At 36.8% G+C, this 18,389-nt stretch overlaps 1 protein-coding gene across 1 annotated transcript in view; it reads right to left on the bottom strand.

The window, feature by feature from the left end:
- Positions 1-18,389, bottom strand: part of LAMA2 (laminin subunit alpha 2) — a 397,684-nt gene that overhangs the window by 107,223 nt on the left and 272,072 nt on the right. Inside the window, exons 25-31 of the mRNA XM_075144626.1 lie at positions 17,070-17,213; positions 14,495-14,674; positions 13,541-13,729; positions 13,209-13,447; positions 8,393-8,510; positions 3,900-4,037; positions 3,115-3,239 (exon numbers count right to left, since the gene is read on the bottom strand). Of these exons, the coding sequence (XP_075000727.1) occupies positions 3,115-3,239; positions 3,900-4,037; positions 8,393-8,510; positions 13,209-13,447; positions 13,541-13,729; positions 14,495-14,674; positions 17,070-17,213 (1,133 nt within the window). The remainder of the gene's footprint in view (positions 1-3,114; positions 3,240-3,899; positions 4,038-8,392; positions 8,511-13,208; positions 13,448-13,540; positions 13,730-14,494; positions 14,675-17,069; positions 17,214-18,389) is intronic.

Genomic DNA, 18,389 nt, shown 5'->3' with positions numbered 1-18,389 from the left:
ACAAACATCCAGCCTTTCCAGTCTGATTTAATTTTAGTTCGAATAGAAGGAGATAAGCTGGGAAGAGTTTACTCAAAGGTAAGATATAAAGAGGGAGAAAGGAACCAAAGTCACAGCCATGTGGAATCTTCCAAAAAGGCAGCATCAGATGATCTTCTCAAGGATGTACTGAAGAGAAAAGACTAGCCTACAGAGAAAAAAACCCTAAAAGCTACCTTCCTCGTGATCAGGGAGGGGTCGTATTTTAATCACAGGAGACACTAGATTATTTTTACTAAGCCATGACATAGATGAATAACTAGTGACTGCAGTGTGTACCTATGGGAACTGTGCAAAGTAGCATATTGCTGGAATATTAGTGCATTAAGTGCCTGCACAGACAGTTAAAACAAACAAAATGGGTAGGTAGGGGAAAAGAAATACAACTAAATATTGAGATGGTGCAATATTGTAAAACTCTTTCAGCTCTTTGTGGAAGAAGAACCAGAAAAGCACAGAGGCGGCCAGCGGTGAGCCCAGAGCTCCTTCTTGGTACAGTACAGTCAGATCCTACTCTAACTTGCTTATAATGGATTAAATCAATAGTGCTTGAATGAGTGTATAAAATTACACCTTTGCAAAAAAATGTAAACAAATTGATCTATTACTCACAAACTCATTATCCAACACATTTTCAGCTCTATAAAAATAGATCCACACCCCCAGGAACATCTCATTCTTTCTGTTCTTTTTTTTTTTTAGCTCATCGTGTTTGAGGCTGACTGCTGATTGTACAGGAGTATAAAAACAGTATTTAAAACCTTAGTGGAGTTTTGTAAAATTTCATAAATAAAAATAACTGCACTATACTAATTCACAAATATTATCATGTCAGTCATGACATAATGAGCTAATGAGATAGCTCATTAGCTATCTGCATTTCATGCAGATTATGATTACTCACCTACCATACAATAGCTGCAGGTAGTTAGATTTTTTTCCTTAGTAGTATCTTGAAGAGCTTTCACTGAGCTGCACACCACACACAAATCCGAGGTGCGATACCCTCGTTTTCCACCTAATTCTGTAGCTTTATGGGAATGGATCTATTCCACCTAGGCCTATCCATCTAAAAGTTAGGCATGTAGTCTAAGCCAACTGTTCAGGCATCCTCTATCAGCAGTGGAAAATGGAGATGCGTGGACATTTACACATTTGCATACAGGCATATACACACATTTGAAACATCTCCTCCCCTGCCCTCTCAATGCGGTATCCTTCAGTTTTAACATGGGTGAGATGTATAGTTGTTTGTCCCTGCATTTACTACACAGGTACCAAAATTGTTGATGGCTACAGCTAACAGAAGTAGAAATACCGTCCATGACATCTAGAGACATCTGAATTAAGCTCTATAAAACCCAGGCGGTTCTGTTTCTGGACATGCTCAGATCTGACTTCTCTCTCAACAGCACTAAGAAATTGGATGACTATCTCATGATTAAGTGTATTTACTAATTTCAGACTAGATGTTATTCATTTATCTCCTGTGAAGGCTTTTGAACAAAAAAGCCTCATGATGACTTTTATGTGACCATGACACAAAAGGCCCTGACAACATCCACAGCCATGCAGGCCGTGTGGCTGCATGAGGTATTGGCGCTTTGCTTGCTCTCCCTTCCTCAGGCAGCTCAGCAATTTGAGTGCGCACCCGGGACACACGTGCTACCTGGAGTCCACACAAGTGCTCACAAGAGCACTTCAGTGACACCCACTTCCTGTGCTTTACGTTAGCTTTTAGGCAAGATACTGAAGTGATTTCTGGAGCACAGTGTGGAGAATATGTCTAAATTCTTGTAGCAGGGTGCCATAACCACGCAGGTGAAGAGTCCTGCTTATTTTCTGATCTGACACCTGTATTTCTGGGCAACCAAAAGTTCCTAAGCCCCAGAAAAAAAATAGGATCGAATGATATTTTCAGCACTTCCTACTGCCAGTTAGTAAGAGAAAAGCTTTTTCCAGTGTATTTCTTGATGTGCAATGCTGAGAAGCTTGGTCAATCTTGTTCTTTGCAACTTGAATGTCCTTTCTTGATACTAGTAGGTAGAACACATAATCAAGTTGTAACAGAAAACATTCATAAAAAAGAGTACAACTCAGAAAATCTTGCAGTTAAGACCACATTATAACTTTCTGAGATAAAGGATATTTCTTTAAGCTCCTTTTATAATTGTTTTGGTTGTTCTCAGTTCGGTATTTATGAGGTTTGGAAGTCTTCTTAAATCTTTTGCTGTGGATGAAAGATCATGATGTGTTTAGCTGCTGATGTTTGAGAAAGGGATTCCCTCCTTCAAAATAAACCAAAATGATAAAATGAAGAAGAAAAAACCCCAACATCTCAGATATACTGGCTGAAATACTCACTAAAACATCCTAAAGGTCAGACAAAGCATAGAAAAATGGTTTTAAGGAACACTTCCAACCTTTCAAGAGAACAATCATGAAACACAAACCTTTTCAGAGCAGTACTACGGTATGATTCCAAATATCATTAAGAGCTTCTCAGCAAAACAACAAACAAATCTCAAGTGCTAAAGTATCATCTGTTGGGAACACATGCGGAGATATTGTGGTGAGGCTCATTAGCATAAAGTAACCAATAAAATTTATGCTGCAATAACTATATTGCTTTTAAATTATTCTATCTTTCACAAATTGCCTAAAACTCATGTAACATTAAATAAGGAATCAATAAATTCCACAGTGGAGCAAGAAAGGCACTGTAACACATTTATACCAACATAATATATGAGCATAAGACTTTTTACAGCTCCCTTGTGGCTATATTGTACTTGAGTTCTGCTCTAGCTTCATTTGTGAGAATACCTTTATAACAGACATTCATTATCTGTTGAGTATTGCATTTTCTAGCAGTTATTAATTTATTCATCACAAATTAGCAAGGGAGCAATTTCCGACCTTTAAAGGAAGATCAATTAGCAAAAGTAGATACAAAACTTTTTAGTATGGCTTACATGATGCAGTTGTCCTGTAGCCATCTGAAAAAGGACACAGTGAGCCCAAAACAAAGATCTTGCTTGCTGGAAATGTAATTCTGCATCATGGGTTACTTACTTGTTACTAGAAATGGATAGGGGACAAGCACAAGGCTGACAGTCATCTGGAGAGCCTTGGACAATGCCATAAAATCCTAGCGCACACCTCTCACAGTGGTGACCAGCAGTATTGTGCTGACAATTCTGCAGAGGAAGGAGACAGAATGAAAGCTGTGTTTGATAATTACAAGAAAGCAGACAACATTTTGTTCCCAGCCTCAGGGATTCAAACTTATTTCGATTCATAATTTCTCTCTCCCTGATACGATTCGCAGTGGGACTGCTTGCTTTAAGCAGCTATCAAATGCCTGCTGAGTTATATATAGGTTTACAAGGAGAAAGAATGGAGGCCTGTAGCTAGCCAGATGTATCCTATGGAATTTCTTATCCCATTCATCTTTCCTTCCCTCTTTTGTTCCAGCCGTCGAAGCAGGAAAAATAATCAATTAAAATTCAGTCTTACTGTATCAGATCACACATATTATTACCTATAAGAGCAGTGTTGTGTTTATTGCATGATACATGGTACACTGCCTCTTTAGTTTGCAGATATTTAGTTTTTCTTTTTACACAAATAGTAATTCAGCGGCAATAAAGCACTGCATAATCTGAACTCTAGAAAATCAGAATGGAAAACTTCTTTAAAAAAACTTTTTGCTTTTTTGACCCCCCTTTAACTTTGACACTTAAGCTATTGAAGCAAAATTGGATTAAAATATTGTCCTCTATTTTTTTAGATCAGCTACACAACTTACGAGTTTTACATTAAGATTAACTTAGTGCATAAGTTCAGAAATATAATACCTGACAAATTGATGTTTCAGGGTCACACATAGTACTGTGTCCATGACACTGACATACAACACAGGCACCTAAGGACTGAGCAGGTGAAGGACTTCCTTCAGGTGAAGATGGAAGCCTATAAAATCCTGGAGAGCATGACTGCAATAAAAAATGCAGAAGAAAACAGATCTTTACAGAGTGGACTAGGTATGAGAAGCATTGCAAGCTCATCTTTCCAATCACCGGTTTTTACAAGTTGTGAAAAGAACCTGACAGGCTTCTAGCCGTGTTACAAACAATATACAGTACTTTCCAGATAACAAGAGCCAGCCCTAATTGGAAACCTTGCTGAAAAATCCCCGGAGCACTCCACTGGCACCAGGCTTTTCATATTACAGCTTGAGAGACCTTTCATTCAGATGCAGAACACCTCACTGTTCGCACTGTGCATCAAGCATCATTCCTTTCATTTCTTAAGAATAAGGTTGTTTTTGAAATAATTTTTTTGCATGGACTGTGGAGAGCAAGCATGATGATTCTGTTTCCTTCGCCCTTGGTGAGTTTTTCAGGTTTGACAAGCTAATATCTGCCTACATATTGCCTGACGGATAACAAGCAAAAGGCGAATGATAATAATCAAAAAGACTGGCTGCATGGCTGCATTATTTATAGCTATATAATTTAAAGACCGTAAAAGTAAAGAATTCAAAATATTACAGGTTTTACATGTCTTGGGACTATTAGCCCCAAATCAAATTTATCTGTCACTGAGTCTCCCCTACCCCAGCTCGGCAATAAAATTCTGAGAGCAACCCAGAAATTACTAGCAAAGCTGACACATGCAAAATCAAGCACTTGATCTTCATTTCAGGCTTATTATGCAAATGTATGAAAGTGTCTACATAGCTCCCAGAAAGCACACAGCTATGGCAGCATAAAAATACAAACAGGACCACTTTGATAGTTCAGACCATTAGGGGTAAGCGCGTACAGACAAGTCACTCGTTCCATGTATAAAACCCACCACCTAGTGGTGCTAGGAGCCTATGAAGGCTGTCTGATGGGGTCATTTCCTACTGTTGACCACAATTTCTGCTTTTTGGAAAGAATGTGAATAGTACACTTTTCATGCAGCAATAAAATGGATACAAAATAAAACAAAAGAGAATCTGAAGTAAGTAACTTTTCGTGATCAAAAGCAGAATTCTTCAGTCAAGCACTAGCCGACATGCTAGATTCTATTCATACGACACCCCTCTGACAGTTTTATAATCATTGCCAAAACCTCCAGGAGTCTAAGTTATGGGAAAAGCATAAACACAATTATTTTCTTTAGAATCACAAAGAAAGTAATCTAACTCACTTCTGCTTTTCCACTTTTATTTTGACTTAGACTACATTAAGATCCCTGAAGCATAGAAACAGTCTATCTGTTTTTTCATGGCTTGTGAAGAATTCCAATTTAGATAAATAATCTCAAATGAAAGTAATTTTTTTTCTTACTACAATTTCCTAATTTTTTTCTCCCTCTCCGTCCCCAGAAGAATCCTTGTCCAAACATAAAATGGTACAAAGCACAGCTTCACAAGTTCTAAGTAACGTTAGGATCGGGGTATAAATATATGGTACATCCTCAAACAAATCTAATCTCGAACTGTTTTTTCTGATATGCTATTGACACTCTTCTCATCTATTTTGATCTAAGCATTTCTGAGATGAAACGGAACACAGACAAAAGCTGAAGCAGACTACATTTTTCATTACTAGTTTGGAAGTTTTTCAGAAGTAACCATTAGGGAAACTCTTACCACTGCTTTTTCAGCCTGCTACTGGATTAAAAAAAAAAAAAAGGATATAAATGTCACTTCTAGCAAAAACTGCTGTGCATATAGTCCTCACAATGCAATTACAGGATAAATCATAAAATAGATACATATACCCTGTTAGCATTTGCTTAAAAAATGCCTGAGTATCAGATGCTTTTTTCTCCTGCTGAAATTAAATAAACCTTTACAGAACACACCATAACCTTCACTGAGCACACTAAAAATAAACTAAGTTATGAGCATGTGAAGATTGCACAATTAAGCACAAAGTATGAAGGTTGCAACTGAGACATTTATTCCAGCCCCTGGTGGGTGTGAATTAAAATAAAGTTCTAATTACATTATCATATATTTTCCTTCGAAAATGCAATTTGTTACAGTAATTTTTAAAAAATCTGTACTTCTGAGCAAATGCTGGAGCCCGTTAGTTTCTCATATGTGTATTTACACACATTCAGGTGTATGCTCTTACCGAAATAGTGTGCAAAGAAAATGACTTAATTCACTTCCTTGCACACATTTCCTATTAACTCACTGTTCCTGTTGCCTCATTTGCTGCGTAACACAATCCCGTACAACATCTGAAGGGAGCAGAGTTCTCACAGATGACAAGGCATCTTTCTCTTTGTTTACTCATTCCAAATTTTCTCCCACCACTAGCTTGAGGGAACCCTTTACCCACTTAGTCAGGATGTCTGAGGGATTTACAGAGTACTCGAGGTGTTGTTCTCTGCTACCTCCACCTAGCAACTGCAACAAAGGCATTTGGAATTGCTAGTCCTGCTAAATAATAAAAACATGCTGGTTTGCACACAGAAAGACTGCCAGTCTCATCATCAAGAGCACATACAGTCAAAAATATTAATTTGTATTTTGCAAAGTATTACATCTTAAATACTTTCTCTGGTACCTATTATAAGATACATTTTACAAAAGCATACAAGTCAGCTGATTTTCTATAAAACTCGGGCACTTTTGAAACATGCAATCCCCAGCACGAAAATATTTAGATAAGCAAAAAAATAAATATCGTACATGTAAAAGCAGCACCAAGCTTGCTTAGTTGATCAACACTTTTCTCCCAGTGTTCAAGGAGTTAGAAATTTACCAAACTTCAATGGTTCAGGACAAAAGTTTCCATTAGTATCAGATCTATTTTATTTTATGACACAGTGATACGACTACTTCTAAGAATAAAGCAAAATACACTATTTGGACCATGTTCCAGAATTTCTGCTCCTCTTTACAAGCAGCTCCATCGCTTATAAAAGGGGTACTGAGGCAAGCTTTTGTGTATGGACTGAGCAAGATCTTCTTATGGGAGTCCTATACCAGCACTGGAAGAAGAATAATTGTAGGGGAGTCATAGATCCACTTGGATAAATTATAAGTATTCAGAAAACTGACGGTTTGAACATGTGCAGTAGACATTTCTTAAAGCTTTGAAAACATCTTCCATGAAGCTTCTTTCGTGAAACACAGACATGCTACACAATGGTTCTCATCTACATTTTTAATGCATTTGCAGTGCTATTTTGAGCAGTCAAGCACGCAAAATGAAAGCAAAATGGACAACTTTCATCTTATTGGTGTTGGTTCACAAAGGCATGCTATTGGAACAGTTTCAAGAGGAAAGACCAATGTGAGGAATCTACAGGTTCTCATCTATGAACTGCCTTTTTGACCAACTGTTCAGCATGCACTATTTCAAGTTTTGCTTTTGAAATGACTTCTCTTTTTAAATCTTGTTGTTATTTGAGTTACTCATTATAATACAAACATTTAAGAACTCAAAATTGAAATGCTGTTTAGCTTTTTTTCAAAACAAAATATTTCAATCAATCATATAGCTATTAAAACTTTATATGGGAATTTAAATGTCAGACAAGGCAAACTTAAAAATCTGGAAAGCCTTTACAGAATAGAATTTTAAAATTCTGCATGGCTCTGTTTAGAGTGCTTGGTATTGCAATTTTAATAACATTCTTTTAACTTTTTTGTTTTCAAATTTGTTTTTATACTTCATTTGGCGAATTTCATTCAACTGACAGATCTTGAACTTTTCAGGAATAAGTATTATGTAACCTTTAATTATTCACTATTACAAATGTTAATTTGTAGTTTACTTACAACTATCAATAACTTATAGAATCAATTGGGTTTTTTTAATTTGACAGTTTGTAATGACCATGATTCACAGAATCTGTGTTTTTCTCCATGGATTCTGTGAATTGTGGTCATGATAAAATGATGCGTATAGTTCAGCCTTTTGGAAGACATGATATTGTAACTGTATTGTGCATTACGGCCTCACCGTAACACGATACCATAGTACAATCTGTTGTACACAGTGCATTACAATAGTATTATACCCTTATCTGTCCAAAAAGTCAGCATCAGTCACACAATTCAGCCTCAGAGATGCTGACCCAGTAAAGCTCACTTTCCTGTATTCTACGTATTTGAGTCATCGCCGTGGTTTCAGTGGCATATTTGCCAAAAGCAAAAAAAAGTGCTTAAATTCCTTGTGAGAGAGATACCTCAGAGAGAAAGAATGTAAGTAATTAAAGCAAGGGAGAGTTGTTGCCAGTTAAATGGATTCACACTCTAATTACTTATCACATCTTACTAATGAACGGACCGAAGAAGGTATAAAGACTTTTACTGGAAGTCAGGTTAGTACTGTACCTCACAAGACAAACCAGAATAACCCAATGGGCAGTCACATTTCTCAATCAAGTAAGCCTGAGGAGTCATCCCAGACACAGTGCCACCTTCAGCAACTTCCATTGAGATCTCAGAAATCCTGAAAAAAAGGAGCAAACATCTCTAATGAGATTAGTCAAGCACTAACTCAAACCCAGTTAGTTCATAGTCAGCTGGCATGGGAGAAAATGGTCTTATTTGGCTATTTGTAGGCAGCTTGATCTACAGGAGACACATAGCACTATTTTTGTCTCTCCTAAGGAAACAACAAAGCTACTACCACCTCCGGTCTCATTTTCCATTTCTAGGCAATAGTATAAATAACTTTTCTCTCGTGCTTGATTCAATCTCTTTTTTTAATCTTTTTTCAGCCAAACTATTAACAAAAGCTCAAATCTGATTCTTCATTTGGAGGGACTCATTAAGAAATTGAAGTTACATACTAAATGCAGTTCCAAATCATGATTCTCATAGGTATGGCAATAAAATTGTTCACTCAATGAACTTTTAATGAGGTAATGAGGCAACTATTAAAAAAAAAATCTATCCTCAGCAACTAAAGCAACCTAATATGCTCTAGAGCAGACTTCAAAGACATTGGACATTTGCCTTTTTAGCAGAAATTTTAAGATTGGTAGTCAGATATCCTTTTTTTTTTTCCTTAGGATCATTTACACACATAAACAATTTAAAGCAAACAAGCAATCCTACTACAGAAGCATCTGCTAGTATCAGAAAGGGATATGTTTCATGGTAGAGCTTCTGACATTTTAACTTTCCAAACATTTGTTTGATTGTATTAATAATAATATCCTTGCCCCTCAACCACTCCCTGTCTTTCCAGCATGCATGCTGACCTGCCAAATAGAGTTGTCCATCATGGACAAAGACAACAAACATAGTATCTAATGAAATACACTTAATCCTAATGTACCACAATGATGTTCTTTTAGCTTACTACTTTATTTTGGGGGTTTGTTTGTTTGTTTAAATGAATGCTATGATCTGGAACCCCCTTACTGTCTTTAAGAAACAAAAAGGATAGAATAGTGTAAATTTTAAAGCTTCAAATGTATTGCCAACCTAAAAGAAAATGTTGAAGAACGTGTGACTAACTAGCTGAACAAATGTCAATAATGCTGCTAGTCTATTCATTAAGTATCTGTGCATAGGGCTAATGCAGAGGAGCTCACAGAACTGCTCAACTCCATCTCATGCTCATAGTCCCTTCGTCTATTCCCCGTCCTTGATTACTGACACTCTTCTTCTGCACATTGGCATATAGGCACCAATGTCAGGATGACTGTAGGAAAAGCAAACGCCCACTGCTGAATCTGATGGGAGTTTTGTGATTGAGCTTAGGTGACCAGACCCATACCTCTTGCTACCTTGTGTCAATGCAAAATACCCAAATCATCTAGTAACTTAAACCCTGTGCTCCCTTCTTACTACCTGAAGAAAGGGGTTCAGTGGAGCAGGGAAATTGAACAAAAAAACCCCAAGCAAACAAAGCCAGGTCAAAGCAGAAGAGTGAAAATAAAGAGCGCACAACCATTCAGATCTGATATGTCAATGTAAGCTTACATTGAAATCTCTGTACATTTAATGGAAAAACAAAATGAAATCTGCCTCCTCATCATCTTGAAGGCTGAGGCAATGGTCTGTGTGCTGCAAAAAAACTATTTACTCTCAGAACACCGCACTTACATAATAATATACCCTGGGACCACAAAGCTACCTGTTGTTTGTGTGAAAATGTTACTTAAGGAAGGTCAGGCTTGGTTGATTCTTGGAACATGTCTAATAGGCAGTAGTCCAACAACTGCTACTTGATCAGTGTCAGGGATATTGAAATAATTCACAGTCAAATTGAAAGCATACTTCCAATTCAAACTAATTTATTATCACAGCCCAGTTGCCTGAAAAGCAAAACAAAATCTAATAAAAGAAATGTTTCAATTTAGAGTGGTGAATGTGAAAATGAGGGCAAGAAAATGAACAATATAGGAGAAAAATGTTTAGCTTTGGATTCTGAGCAGAAATCTCTAACTCACTAGTAATGCTGCAGCTTTGAAGCAGAAACAACATTAGCATTGCTGCTAAACTATATAGCTAATACAGTGCTAACACTAGAACTAGGCTATTTTTATGCTTCCAACTGCTGCTGCTGCTTTGACTTTATTTTAAAATGCTTTTCCTGTAGTTTATCACTTATCTGCAGCTTTTAAACTCTGCAATTGAAATTAAGGCACTATTAAAAACCTTAAAAGAATTTAAAAGCACTTCATACACATTTTCTTCCCCCCATCCACCGTTTCTTTTGCTTTATACTTTTCTACTATGCACATGTCAGGCAGAAAGAGAGGCTTTACTAGTTTAGAACAGGGCCCTTATTTAGAAAGCACAACACACTCTATTCAAACAAATGCTTTATTATAAGTCACTTAATTCAAACATATGTTTAAAGTTGAGCATAAATATTGTCCTTTAGAGGGTCTCAGACTATTTTTAATAAAAGCCTTCAATTCTTACACAAGCTAATATTCCACTAACCTTTAAAAACATTTTGGGGGATTTATTTTGTGATCTTAAGCAAAACTTCCTCTGAAATCATTCAAGGTGCTAACTTGAAAAAAAACCCATAATGTATTCCTGCTGTTTATTTTCTACTTAAAGTCTCAGATGCCATGTGATGAATGTTACCTATGTAACTAGACAGATCATAAAAATCTATTGTAACATAACCACTTCCAAAATCAAATACAGTATGATATGCAAGGTTATGACTTCAGATGAAGAGTTACCAGAAAGAGGAGATGAACTCTTCGCTAAGTCCTGCTGTCATATAAAATGTCACATTCTGAAATGCGATGCTGTAAAAATAAATTTTGGTTCTTTAAATGCCACCTTGCAAACCTGCCCTGAAACTGAAAAGTCCTCCTCTGTTCCATTGTATGCCTCATTACTACGCAGCCTCGATAAAATGGTGGTGTATTACAATGCAGGTCTAGTTCAGTCACCATGGTCATATGCATCTCAGAACAAAATCATGAAAGCGGAGGTTCATTTTCATGACTTATGCTGCTTGAGCTGAGATAGTATTCAGATTTTGCTTCCACAGCTGAACTAGGATCTGTAGTGCATAAAGGGAAGGGAAGGGAGAAACAGACACAAAATATGGACATGCTTCCCAAATTTTCCATGTCGCACTGGAGTTACTTTCCTATCTCTTTTCACGGGGATTCCCTGTGCTTGTAATACAACATCCTAAATTGACTATGCTAAAAATAAATGAAACCAATGCAAAACATTTATGGCATCTGTTGTTAATATTTAGCATCTAGGCAGTGCAAGCTGGATGAATACTTTCTGTAAATGATATACTTTAAATATAGACAATAGCGGCAACAATGACTATGTTTTCTGTCACACAATGCTGCAATGTTGCATTGTATCTGCCCCTACCATCCACCCTCATAAACTCCAAGGGTTATGTTCTTACAGACCTATTTGTGACCTAGAAATCTAGAAATAATTTTAGCCTATCACTTTTATGAAAGAATCATAGAAAGAACCTCTGGAGACCTTTGGAGTTTATATCCAATTATTCCTGTGTCCTTGCTAATAAATTTTGCTTGCAAAGGATACTGTGAATTGTTATCAAAAACTTTTAGGAATAGTTTACGTAATCTATTCCAGAATTTCTTTACCCCCAGGAATTTTTCTCTTGTGTCTAATGCGAATCTTTCCTGCTGAAGTTTAAGCTCACGTCTTTTCTGACTTACCCATGATGGCAACAGAGAACTGATTCTTTTCCTTCTCTTTGTGACAATATTTTATGGATCTTAAGGCAATTTCTAATTTCTAAATAAATCTGATTCTTTACATCTTCTCTCACAGGTCATATTTTCTGACTTGTGATGATGTTCACTGTTATCCTCTGAACACTTTAATAATTTTTTCTTGAATTCCAGTATCCAAAACTTGATGCTTAGGCTTTACTAGTGTTGGGTGGAAGTAAAAGATTAATTTTTTGCACTTTGCAGGCCGTAGCTGTTTAAATGTGCAGCTAGAATATTAGCATTTCTCAACAAGAATGTCATTACCATTTACCTGGTGATACGCTGTAAACAACAGAGCCCTCTTTGAAGAATAGGTAACTAAGCAGTTGTTCCTTGTTTGTTCAATTGACTACTCCTTTCAAAGTGTAAAATCTTATAGTTGACCTTTAGATTGCAGCAGATTTTTATATTATTCCTCTCATCTTGCTGTCTGATGTCCACTTCAAATTTAGTAACTGTTATATCTTTATTTCATCATCTAACTTATTAATGAATAAACTGAATAGAAAATGTTGAATATCTGCCCCTAATATATTGGATTAAGTATCATTTCATTAAAGGACTACTCTTTCATCTTTGACTTTTTACCTCATTTCCCACTTGCAAGAGAAAATTCCTTCATATGCTAACATTTATATTTAATTACAGTATCATGTTTTCATAAAGTAGACATTTATTCAAAAAATACATTGAGTTTGTTTCAGGATGTGTGTGCTTACATGTGTTTTCTGTTCTAGAATCCTGAAAATAAGGATTTCATTTGCCTACTGTGATTTAAATTTTCTATTGAATAAAATTTCCCTCTCCTGCATCTTCTGCTATGCTGAATGCTAACTCCTTCTGTTCTTCTCAGCAACTGCTTATTGCTTATGTTATGAATAAAAATTCTGCTGGGAAGCTCTATCAGGTTATCTCTGATTACTGCTCTATTTCAGACCACTGCATGAAATAGTTACCTGCTCTGCCTCATGATATTGCCATGAGTAGCCTTAATAAGAATGTAATGAACATCATACAACACATTCAGAAAGTCTTCCCGGGATACAGCTCTACTTGGTCTTGAGTCATCTGCATAATGCTTCCATGTGAAATCTGCCTGGAACACCGTCCTGTTGACACCTGGGTCATCATGATAATATTCCCAGGGCACAGTGTTTCTGACTCTTTGGTCATCACCATAATATTCCCATTCATGCTGAAAGACAGTAATACAAAACCAGATTATTAACAGTATTAAAAAGAACCAGGTGCTTAAGTTCTGGGAAAAAATGGCAGATGGAAATATTACCTCTGTCATCTCTATCTCATGCCTTGTCAGCTGCCCAATCAGAGGGGCAGCCACATGTCGGACAATAATTCTTGTACGAGTGGGAGGCCCACCTCTTATGATGACTTGCGGGTAGTAAGTAGTAAAACCTGTCTCTTCTCGTGCTTCAAAGTAGATTGCATATTTCAGTTTCCCTCCATAAGTGGTCAGCTAAGCAAACAAAACACAAAGCACAAAAAGAAATCTCATTTTCAGTTAGCTAAAAATAAATTCCTGGGCATATGTAGAAGCTAGATACACTCTGCACCTGTGCACAGCCTGATGAATGTGCGTGCGGTAGAAAATAGCAATACATGCTTGTGGAACTATCTGGGGACAAGGGCTGTGTTCAAAAATACCCATCAGCAATTTTTTATTGTACTACACTAAAGACAAAATGTTATCTATTTCTTTATATGTGCCTTGGTGCTCCCCAAAATTTGTGTTTAGAGGAAGAAACATCTAAACTTTCCCAAGCCAAACCACAAAATACCAAAAGAGCAAAATCAATCATCACAGAGGCACATAATAATATCCAAAAGGAGGGTTATTTCAATTATTTTGTCCTTACAAAGATCACGCATTGTGGTTTTTTCAATGGAGAGAAACAAAAAGTTACAAGAGAGTTATATTAAATTACTGCAGTTTAATTTTTCAAATAACATTTTTATGAGAGAATCTACCTTGTGGAAAAATATTACATGTTACTATCTGAAAATATATATTTTAAAATAGTGTTTATGTTACAGACTTATGAATTTCCATGATAAGGGAGCAAATAATTTTTCATAACGGAATGGCATTTATTTTCTTTTGAAGTACCTTCCACTGTGTGATGATATGCTTATTGGATGGGACAAAAGGCATTGCAAAATACAAATATAAGATAAAAAAATATGTAAATCTATGAAGTATTCAGTGGAATTTTATGTTTACCTTTCGTCCCTCAAACTGCTCTGGAAGTCTCCAGTAAACAGGTTCTGACCGAAGATCCTGCATCACCTGTTCTATATTTGCTACTATTTCAGGAGGCTGGAATGCAATCCCTGAAAGAGTGCTGCGCTGAAGCTTTTCATCCACCAGTGGTAGAATCATTTGCTCTGGCTTCAAGGTCACCTATACATGTTCAAAAAAATCAAGAAGAAAGTCAAGTCTATTTTTCCCCATGAAGTGTTAGTCTTTAAATTCTAACTCTTCAAAAAATTATTTCTAGGTAATTTCATTTCACATCATGAGCAATTGGTCACAAAACAGTCTTACTACTCCTTCAGGTATAAACAGTGATAATAATGACTTCCCCCTCCAGCCTTTTGCACCCTGTCCTCATGTTAACAAAGAGCATACTAGCACTGGTTAAAATAGTTTCATCAGCAAGTGATCCCAAGAATTTTATTGAAGTGATTTCCATAGTGCTATTTCAGTCGCGGGTCTCTTCTGTTTGGATTGTAAGAATTGTACCTTATGAAGAAGCATACTTCTCACCAACTCTTACTATACATCACCAGGGCTGTGGAACACACTGCCTGATCCCTTGGTACTTTTACGCAATAGTCAAGCTAAGTGTTCTCCGGACAACATGCAGAGAGTGAGGGCCCAGAGTTTCTGTAACTCTAAATTCAGATTTAATGAAAAATATAAGGATGCCACTTAGATACTTGTAATTTTCTTAGACTTGTTGAAAGAGTCTCAATAGCATTATACAGAAATCATTATTTTGATCAAAAACTGTAATAAGAGTCTTAGTAATTCTGTGCAGATGACACTATCACAGGAAGTGTGTGAACAAATGCAAAGGGCTGGTATCAAAATTGCTTTCTCCCAAAGAGTGAGGAAATCAAAGAAAACAAATGCAGAGTTATGTCTCTAACAGTCATCCCATCAACACACTGTTCACAAGATAGGGATTGGGTAATGAGGAATCAACAAAGCCCTGTACTGCACTTTAAGCATCTTGGTATTTCCATTTACAGCAGCATCTATCGACTGACCAGACATGGAAGCATTCCTAACATTGCCAGCCCTAAGTGAGATTTCCCGAGTTTCTATCATAACCATATTTTACTGTTTTACTACTTTAGACATCAAGAAAGTGGTCAACACATTTGAATTTCAGGTCAGCCCTGTCTTATTGTCAGAGAAGACAGGATTTGCTTGTTTAAACATGTCTAATGCCATTTGAAGCACCTGAGAGTATCTGAAATAGTCCCTAGCAGCTGGCAGAACCCGGTCTCACTCAGTTTACAACCCTGAAACAATTCTGAAATAGATCAGAGTACCAAAAACTAGATGAGATGTGGACATACACTTGTTTAGATATGACCATAAATAGGAAAGGAAATTAATCAAGAGACACATAATAATCAGGAGGTTTAAACTATGTTTCTGCTTTGTGCTGCCACAAAGGTCAAAGCACAATTTTCCAGAACTGTTGCTGTCATGGAACTTGATTAAATTTTATAACTTGCCAGCCTTTTACAGCCTTTCATCTCCAGCCTACCAGCATATGATGGGCAAAACTGAAATAATGAGAGAAACTGGGTCAGACCATGATAAATCACTTCATCCACGGGGAAAGGAAAGAGGTGCTATTGGATTGAACAATGAAGGGGAGAATGGGTGCTATTCATATTACAAGAGATATGAACTCTTTAGTAAGAGATCACACCTTGATTTCAGCCTAAAGTGTCCTTATCCAGCTGATGCTTGTGCAGGACAAGTCAGGGGCTTTGGCTGATTTGCATTAGGCAGACATTCCCTCTATGGTTGACATGCTTTCTAGCAGAGATATGACTGACCACACATGGGGACTGAACTAGTCATTTTCCATTAGAAATAGCTCCCCCAGAATGTAACTGAAGAGCTGGCACAGCAGTGACGGACAGCAGTGGTCTCAATGCGTGTTTTGCGCTCATTGTACAGATAAATGGAGACATTCAGTCTGCCTTTTTTGTCAGTCCAGCATAGGTCTCAAGGCCCCCTTCCATAAAAAGGTGGAGAGCTCTTTGTTTGCACTGATGGATTATACCCTCCCATTCTTGGATTTAAATAGAACTTTAATAAGCTCTTTTTTAAAAATTAAAAAAAAAGAACAAAACAATGAAAATAAATTGAATTATTGAACCATGAGAAATCTATGCTGGACAACAAGCATCTGTGACCCTTGAATACACCTGGGTAAACTGTGTATCATATATCAGAGATTATGTTACAATGCACTGGACTGCATGATTTCCCCACATGACTAGCTTGCCCCTCCCTGGGTTTTAATAGCTTTACTTTGGCTTGACGTCAGCTATCCTATCACTGGTTTTCTTATCTACTTATTTACATTTAATGCCTTGACCCTGACTGTCTAATGGAACATACCGCTCTCTCCACTTCTCAAAGTATAAAGAGGAAAATGATTGCTTAAATGTTTGGCCATATTCTAGCTACCTCTCAGTGCCTGACTAAAAGATGCCAGCAGGAAACAACATTATCGCATTACATGGCTCAGCAGTTTCCTACTCACCCACATGCGAATCAGCCCCCTTGCCTCACTGCACTGAGTAGTCAGGCCAAAGCAATAGCAACTGCTGCAGCCAAGTGGGTTTCTGGCAGAGAGACCAAATGTACCAGACTTGCATCTGTCACAGTGGACACCTTCCACATTAACCTGGAAGAGAGAGAATATTTAAAAAAAAAAGCAAGCTTTATTTCGAGGTAGTAATAAGAAAAAGAAAATCGTACATAATAACAGGGCGCAGAAAGAAATAATAAGAAGTGCAAGGAAATATTCAAGGAACTTTCCAGCTTCTTATCATGTGTGTATACAATTAATGTAATTGAGGCATTTGCATTTGTATCCACTGAGTAGCTCTGAGCAACGGATGCTGGCTTCATACTGACAGTTGTAAGCACAGAAAAATCAAATGGCACTTTGGGCATGACATGCTCGATAAATGATTGATAAGATAAGAAAAAATATGTCCTTCTGAAATTGCCAGGGTTAATCAAGCCTTTTGTTTAATAGGAATTAGCTTTGACAAGTTAGAATGTTTAAGGTACAGTATTAAATATTCTTGTTAAGAAACATATTTTAATGGAAATATCGTAAAGAAAAGCCTTCCCCTCTTCATGATTGTTTTCCACATCACTGAACAGTATTAACAAGGTTGAAATGTCTCACTGTTGTAATGTCAGTGCTTTTATTTTCATTTTTCAATTAGTCCAAGTAAAAAGCTATACCAGATAGGGCCAGATACACAATAATTTATGCATAGCCTTTTAAAACCATTTTCATACTGAGACCAAGGTATTTAAAAAAAAATCACCAATATGAAAGCACTGGCTGGCTTTTCCTTTCCCCCTTTTTCTTCTCTTGAGAGTAATGTGAAGAAGCCAATCTAAAAAACAAATTCAACTTTCCAAAGTTTATACAGGAAACAAACATTATCCCCGAGGATATACCATTTTCAACCCTCATTTCCACATGTAACTCTATCAGCCTACACTGTATTTAGCTTAGATTTTGCTGCTTTTTGTCAGGACTGACAAAGGGGCTCGTGAGCCTTTGCAAGCTCATTTCTGCAGCTATCACAGCAGGTTTAAATGGGAACGATTACCATTTTATAAAAGTCTAGCTTCTTCAATAGATAACTCTTTCAAAAAAGTTACACAAAAGGTTAACCAATCCTAGATTTAAACTCAACCTTAGACTTAAATTCTGTTAAAAAAAAAAATTTGCTGACTTAATTCGGTATTATTTGTCCTTTTTCTGTCATAAATTGTGAATTTACTTGCTTTGCATTTTGTTTCATGGCAATTGCAGTTTCTTGTCATTAATCATCAG

This window comes from Calonectris borealis, chromosome 3 (assembly GCF_964195595.1).
Source record: "Calonectris borealis chromosome 3, bCalBor7.hap1.2, whole genome shotgun sequence".
NCBI lineage: Eukaryota > Metazoa > Chordata > Aves > Procellariiformes > Procellariidae > Calonectris > Calonectris borealis.
This window is presented reverse-complemented; position numbering and strand designations above follow the sequence as displayed.